Raw genomic sequence first — 7,899 nt, forward strand, 5'->3', positions numbered from 1 at the left:
GTTCTCGAGGGAATGAATTAGTTCCTGCAAGAGTGGCTTGTTATAACGTGAGGTTGCCTCTCATGTTTTGCACATGCCCGCTTGCCTTTACGCTTCTCTGCCATGTTGTGACACAGCCCGTGGCCCTCACCAGAAGCCAAGCATATGCTGGCACCATATTCTTGGACTTTCCAGCCAGCAGAATCATGAACCAAATAAACTTCTTTTCTTTATAAATTACCCAGCCTCAGGTATTCTGCTATAACAACACTAAGCAGATAAAGACATTCACTCTCAACTTGTGGGTGCTAAAAATAATAGTTCTGTTGACCATCAAAGAGATACATAAGGTTGTGTGTGTTCATGTCATGTTAGTAAGGCATCTGACTCACAGTACAGTAGCAGAGAAAAAATTGGCAGCTAATTCATTGGCTGTCCACCCTACTCCAGCTCTTTGTGTTTGTAATCTTGTTTTAATCTTCACAACATCAAATTCAGGTGAAGTATTATAATCTTTATTTTGCAAATGACGGAGGTCAGCCATCTTGCTGGAAGTCAGATAGCTAAGGATTGGAAGAATTAGGATTTGGCTCAAATCTGTACAGACTCTAAAGGCCTCTGCTTTTTCTGGTAAAAGACTGACTTTCATCTTGGCAAATGTCACCATGGCAAACATTGCAAAAATTACATTGAAATTCCTGGTGCTGTGGTTCAATCTTGTGCATTTTAGTTGGCAATTTTTTTTTTTTTTGGTGAAGCTTAAAAAACAAAAACAATAACAGCAAAAAACCTCAGTCTACTCATATTCCTAACTGTGCTTCTAAACTTTTCCTTGCTATCAACCTCTAAAGCAAGAACTGCAAACTTTCACTGTTAGAAAGTTTAGACAACCTTATTTGTGTTAGCCAAGGCCACTGGTGTCTGTGACTTCAGGAAAGCACAGTGTACACAGTGAAGCCAGATGTGGTATGCACTTAGGACATGCAGCCTTCAAGAAACCACATCCCTCACTTAACATGGTGTTAGCTTATAAAAGCCAATGCCGTGTGTGCATGTTTATGGGAGGGTGGTTGGGGAAGGTGGAACAGGAGAGAGGGAACATTGTGTGATATTTGTTTTTACAGTCTGTGAATAGAAAGCATGGAGTTCTATAATCAAGGTGCATTATACCCAGAAGATCAGGGTTTTTTCTTTGCAAGGACCTGCGGAGCTATTTTTAGCCTTTCTGCATTTCAAGGAGGATGAGTGATCCCACAGACTTCTTATTTCATGTAATTCTCTCTTTCAAACATACCATTTCTATTTAGGAAGAAAGAAATCAACTCAAAAAGCATTTACAGTAAGAAACCAAACTTGATTTCAAATATTCATGAATATAGTCTTCTTTAAGCTTTTAACTCTGAGATTGATTTAAACTAACATTATCCAATACAACTTTCTCCAATGATAGAAACATTCTATATCTGCACTATCCAATATGTTAGCCACTAGCCACATGGGGCTATTGAAAACTTTAAAAGCAGCTAGTGAATTTTTACTTTTATTTAGCTTAATTAAATTTAATTGAAATTTAAACAACCACATGTAGCTTGTGGCTACTGTATTGGACAGTGCAGTTCTAGACTTTCTCCAGCTGAGCTGTTTCTCATGGTGGCATCCTGTTAAAAATCTCCTTTTTTCTTATGTCATTTGGAAATAAGTTTGGTTGCAAGCAACGGAAAACCCAAGTAGCAGTGACTGAACCCATCAAGGAGTATTTGTATCATAGAAACAGAACAAAGGCATGCAGTCCAGAGCTGGGCAGAAGTTTGATAATGACCTCAGACCCCAGACTCTTTCTCTTTTCCTGCTCTGCCATCTTCATTGCGTTGCCATTTTGCCACATGATCACAACATGACTACTCCACCAACAAGCATTATGCTCAAGTTCTAGGCAAAAAGAGAGGGGCGGAAGCAGAAAGATGGACAAAAAGCTCCGCCAGCCAAGTTTGTCTTTGTTTACGAGAAAAACAAAAACTTGCTCAGAAGACCCACCTAGCAAACTTTTACTTATGTCTCATGGGCCAGATTCATGTCACAAGGTTATACCCAACAGCAGAGAAGGCTGGAAAATTAAATATTTGCCTGGCCGCATGGTCATTCTACCCAAAATCAGTGTCTTATTGACGAGACTGTGTCCTCCCCATTTCCCGGTAATTGTTTAACAGTACTTCAATAATGTATTTTAACCCATTTTAACCGCTATGGGAATGTGAAAGTATTGATTAAAGGGGAAATGGTGAAAGCGGTTTGTACTGAATTGTAACATGTACACCATATATCATCCCGATGGCTGTTTATGCCAAACTAAAGGCCATATGGGGTACCTGCTATTATGCCTTTTGAGCTGTCAACCCCAAAACAAACTCAGTCTATTTCTAGACATAACACCGATCGTGGCCATAACATACGATGCTTGGCTGATACTGCCAAGTCCAAATAGTTTATCAGACATTTGTAAGCAGGAAATGAAGTGTTTGTAGAGTATTAGCCCACCATTCCTTGTGTGTTATTTGTGACAGATGCTAGAAAATAACAATTCTGGTACTGATTCTGTGAATATTGAAATTGGCAGCATGCTGCTGTTCTCATTTACAGTAAATTAGGTATTGATTTGTCAGGACAAACCCATTGGGTTTACAGTCAAAACAGGGTTAACCTGCGTGGCTGTAAAAACAAGATTTTTTTTTCCCTATGACATACCTCTAAGTGGTATGTCAAGTTAATAACCCATAGAGGTGACATTTCCTTCCTTATTACAGCTACTGCCATGTGTCTCACAATGACTTGCCTATTTTGAACATACAATTTCTTTATATTTAATCATATATTTTACTCGGAAAGAACAAAATCTTTCTATAATAGTTGATGGGAGAAATAATTCAATGACCTATTTAAACCATGGGAGAATAAGTATTTCTCCACTGATCCATGCAGGGATGATCCCATACCAACAGGGACCACGCAGACAGTAATAAGCATGTTTTACAGTGCAGCTGGGTATCATCCATGGAGTGCATCTCCTGATAGGTGTCACCGATTCATGCACATCCAAGTCACACCACACAACAATAAATCTCATATGTGGATACTTCCGGAGACAGATATACAAATACATATTCCAGAAAGAATGCTTTAAGGGTTATGTAGAGCCTTTCTACATAAAAGCACAATTTAATGCAGTGCCTGCCACATTGTTGGTGTTCAACAGTGTTTGTGGAATTCAATAACCAATATACAAAGCTAAGCTAATTGACTTAATACACCAGACTTGTTTCTTATACTTGTCCTGAATATATTTTCAGGTGGCAAAGTAAAGACTACTAAGCCAGAGTTTTAAATTTACCATTTTCATAAACTTTTCTCCCTCTTTGGGTTTGTTTAGCACTCATTAATCCTAATCAAAATCTAGAGCAGGAAATAACTCTGTGATAATGTAAGCAAAGATTGCTCCTAATCTGTAGAGTGCAGATATGTTTCTCCTTTTGAAGTTTGGTTCTGATGTTTAGAAGAATGGAAATAAAGGCTCTGGATCTATTCTGTAACCCAGGGGTCAGCCAGTTTTGACTGTAAAGGGCCAGATGGTAGATGTTTTAGGTTTTGCAAGCCATATGGTTGCAAACTACTCAACTTCGCTGTTGTGCAAAAGCAGCCATAGACAGTATGTAAATGTGTGAGCCTGGCTGTGTTCCAATAAAACTTTATTTACAAAAATATGCAGTGGGCCAGATTAGGCCCACAATCATAGTTTGCTAACCCCTGCTCTAAAATATTATTGCCAATGCAAAACACTCATTGCCTAGTCTTTTTCTTGCTCACATGCTTTTCTCATAAAACCAGTCACTGAAATCAATCTAGTAGAAGTTATTTTAAAATCATTATTTGGGGGATTGGCTGGTGAGCATTTGGGAGACTGTGGTGCTGGTAACACCAAGGTCAAGGGTTTCGATCCCCTTATCTGCCAGCTGCCAAAATAAATAAATAAGTAAAATAAATTAAATTAAAATCATCATTTTGGTAGGATTTAAACATCCTTGCTCCAGAATGTGTTAAAGAAATAAAGCAGCAGTTTTCTCCAGTGCTAAAGTTAACCCAATGCCAAGGAATCATGTTTTCCTTGGGGAAGAAACTATACTTCTTAGGTATGATTGATTGTTAATCATGGTCTTCTTAATTTGAAATATCACCTATAAATTGAGAAATGAGAAGAAAATAGGGCTGCACTAATGATTATTTTTACAAGCCATCAAAGCATCTAATGAAAGAAAAGTTTCAAACAATTATTTGGCTGATTTGCTATGGGAGAGCAAATATTGCTGTTTTTCCAGTTAGGTGCCTAAAATGTAAAGATATCAGGCACCATGAAGATCAAGGGTTGCAAACTTTGGGTCACAGGCCAAATCCAGCCCTCCACTGATTTTTGTAAATAAAGTTTTATTGGAAGCCAGCCATGCCCATTTGTGTAAAAATTGTCTATGGCTGCTTTTATGATACACCGGCAGAGTTGAGTAGTCACAACAGAAGACTGTATGGCCCACAAAACCTAAAATATTTTCCATCTAGTTCTTTACTGAAAACATTTGCCAACCCCCCCAAAGTAGATGGAACTACAAAAGTTTGTCTTGTTTACTTTTGGTTTAACATGTTTTCCTTCATGCATGAGAGTATTGTTTGCTTACCCTCCTAATCATATTTTCATGATAAACAGAGATAAGTTCATACTGGCTGGCTCTAGCCACATTCCTTGTTAAAAATAAAGGCAATAACCAGTTAATCAAATGTTCTTTGGATTGGGGTCACCTTCTCTAGGATAGTAGTCCTGAATGACCTATTTTGAAAGACCTGCTTTGACTGTCAGGCATCTCCTCTGAAATGGAATCCCAGTGGTGTCTGCTTCTCCACTGATGAGCATTCTCTACCCCATAGCTCCCAACCCTCCCACAATTAGAGAAGAGCTCTGCACAGCCTCATATGACACCATCACCGTCCACTGGACCTCCGATGATGAATTCAGTGTGGTCTCCTACGAGCTCCAGTACACCATATTCACCGGTCAAGCCAACGTCGTTAGTGAGTATCTTATGGCCTAGTTATTTCTTGATTTGGTGACTGTTTTCAAATTGATTGCATTCCTGAATTCAAACATCAAAAGAAGACAAGGTAGGAAAGAATACACAACATTTATTGGCTTGTCTTTCCTGACTAAGAAGGTGATAGCAGTCACTTGTACTGCACTAGTAAAAATAGCTGGCCAAATATTGATGAAAATGAATGACTGCTAGCAAACCACATGGATGAATCTCACAAACATATTGTTAAGAGAAAGAAGAAGGAAACAAAGAAATATATGCAGTATGAATCGATTTATAAATTCATAACTTAAGGATCAAAATACACGATTTTGCTTGGAGATGCATTCTCAGTAACCATCATTTTCACTTATTTTTAGTCAAAATGATGGCTTCCTCCAGAATGGGGAGAGAATGGCACCATTGGGAAGAAATATATGGGGTTTGTGGGGTTAATGGCAATTTCTAGGTGGGAGTTACATGCTTTAGTCATTATATCATACACTTAGTTTTATGTACTATTCTGAGTGTTATTTCACAATTTTTTTTTTTTTTTTTGTCTTTTGTCTTTTTTCCGTGTCCGGCAACGGATCGCAACCCTCAGTGTCGCCCCCGTACCGGACCGGGGACCGGCAACGGGATCGCAAGCCTCGGTGCCGCTCCCGCGCCTCGCTCAGCCAGTGAGCGGGAACCGGTCTGCACGTGGGATCCGAACCCTCGGACGGGAGCGCCGCCGCGCTTCCCAAGCGGCGCACTATCCAGTGCGCCACCGGGCCGGCCCATTTCACAATTTTTTTAAAAAAGAAAGAATTTAATAAAATGAATAGCCGAAGACTGCCAGATACCTGATCTCATTTGAAGTGTTAGTAACTGGCCCCACCTGGGAAGACTTTCTGTCCTTACCTGAAACACAGAGGGGCCCCTTTCTCAACTGGGGCCTGTTTGATATTTAGCATCAGGGACAATTTGGTGATCTCAAATTGCAGTAGTAGCCAACCAGAGAGATGATAATAGAGGAAGCATTCCTTCCCATCCCACAGTTATTTTAATTGAGTTGAGCAAATGGCAAAGGACCAGAAGAAATGGCTTTTTAGGGGAGCACGTTTGAAACTTCTTTAGCAAAGAAAAATAGAATATGTTGAAGTAGAATAGAGCAGAATAGCAGTCACTTTTCAACAAAGAGATGGTTTGAGTAAATCATATCAATTTAATGTGCTTTTATTATATAAACCTTTTCTCTGTTAACTACATTGTTCTTTCTTTGCCCAAGTAATTCTGAGGCATGTGATGCTTAAAGTAGACATTTGATTTAGGATGAATGAAAAGAGCGGTGCAGAAAGATACCAGCTTCTAAGTGACTGAAGTGTAAGTGACCCACACCAACTAAGGGCTGCCTCTACCTTCCTTTTGTTCATTTTTCCCAGCTTCCTATCCATAACCCTCTCACCTTCCAGCCCCTAATTGGCCTGCTTTGGAAGCTTTTATTGAAATCTTGCCATTTTCTAAGAATGTGTAATTTTCGAGTGAAAGGGAGAAAGTTATGAAACGTCGAGAACAGCTTTGGCAAGTTGCCGCATAGGAAAGGAATATAGAGAGGGCAGAAATGGTGGGTGAGACAAACAGGTCATGGGGGAATTGATGGTTAAACTAAGTCTTAAGAGAGCAGATGCATATCAGCGAGTGAAGGCTATCCCAGACAGCTATGTCACCATAAGCAAGCCTATAGAGACATAAAGGAGCAGAGCATATTGGGAGATTTTACCCAATGAAGCCAGGCTGGAGAGCTGAGTGTGGAAAGGGAGACAGTGAGAAATGAAGAGAGAGAAATAGAACCAGAACTCAAACCTCTGTCAGTCTGGATCCAGAATCATCAGTCACTTCATCCTAACTCACAGGCAAGATCTAGATCACAGCAGAACACCCGGGCCACACACCACGTTTGGATTTTATTCTGTGGGCTTGGGAGTCGTGCAGGGCGGTAGTGGGATCTCATGCACAATGAGAAGCTGACTCAGGAGGACTTTGGAGGGTGGAATGAAACAGGGCAGTACTAGAAGCAGAGATATCAGCCAGGAGATTTCATAGTAATTCACTGAGACAGAAATAGCCAGGACCTACAAACGGCACTAGCAGCAGAGACGGAAAGCAGAAGATAATTCCAGAAAGGCTTCTCTGCCTCTGGCCCATTTGCCTGGGAAACATCACTGTCCTCAGATATTTGAAGTGCTTTGGGGACAAGTCTGAGAAGTGCTCCCATGGCAATGGTTCGGTATCAACTTGCTCTCCTTCCAGGATTTTGAATTCTTCTGGTGTCATTCCTCACCCCCAGTTCTGCATGCCCTGCTGCAAATCTACATGCTGCTGCAAAAGGAAATACTAATTCTCTAAAATCTTTTTGTGTATGTATATACCATACACAGTTCTTCACCCTGTTTTTTTCTCTAAATATTATGTCTGAGAGATCATTCTATTTCAGTACAAAGAACTGCCTCATTCCTTTTTGAGGCAACATAGTACCCTATTGTAAAAATGTGCCTTAATTTTTTTTATCCTGTCTTCTATTGATTTATATTTAATTTGTTTCTAATCTTTTATCTTTACAAACAATGCCTCAATGAATATCCTTGAACATCTCTCCGTTCACCCATGGGGAATTATATCTGTATATAATCTTTTGAGGTACAATTGCTGGGAAAAGATTATTTGCATTTTAATTTTGGTTGACTTTGCCAAATTACCCTTCAGAGAGGTGACATGATTTTTTTTTTTTTTTTTTTTTTTTTTTTTTTTTTTTTTTTTTTTTTTTTTTTTT

At 39.5% G+C, this 7,899-nt stretch overlaps 1 protein-coding gene across 1 annotated transcript in view; it reads left to right on the forward strand.

The window, feature by feature from the left end:
* MID1 (midline 1) overlaps nucleotides 1–7,899 on the forward strand; it is a 156,127-nt gene that overhangs the window by 128,863 nt on the left and 19,365 nt on the right. The window contains exon 7 of the mRNA XM_008571254.1: nucleotides 4,945–5,088. Within this exon, the coding sequence (XP_008569476.1) occupies nucleotides 4,945–5,088 (144 nt within the window). The remainder of the gene's footprint in view (nucleotides 1–4,944; nucleotides 5,089–7,899) is intronic.

Source organism: Galeopterus variegatus, unplaced genomic scaffold, assembly GCF_000696425.1.
Source record: "Galeopterus variegatus unplaced genomic scaffold, G_variegatus-3.0.2 Scaffold37, whole genome shotgun sequence".
In the NCBI taxonomy this organism is placed as follows: Eukaryota; Metazoa; Chordata; class Mammalia; order Dermoptera; family Cynocephalidae; genus Galeopterus; species Galeopterus variegatus.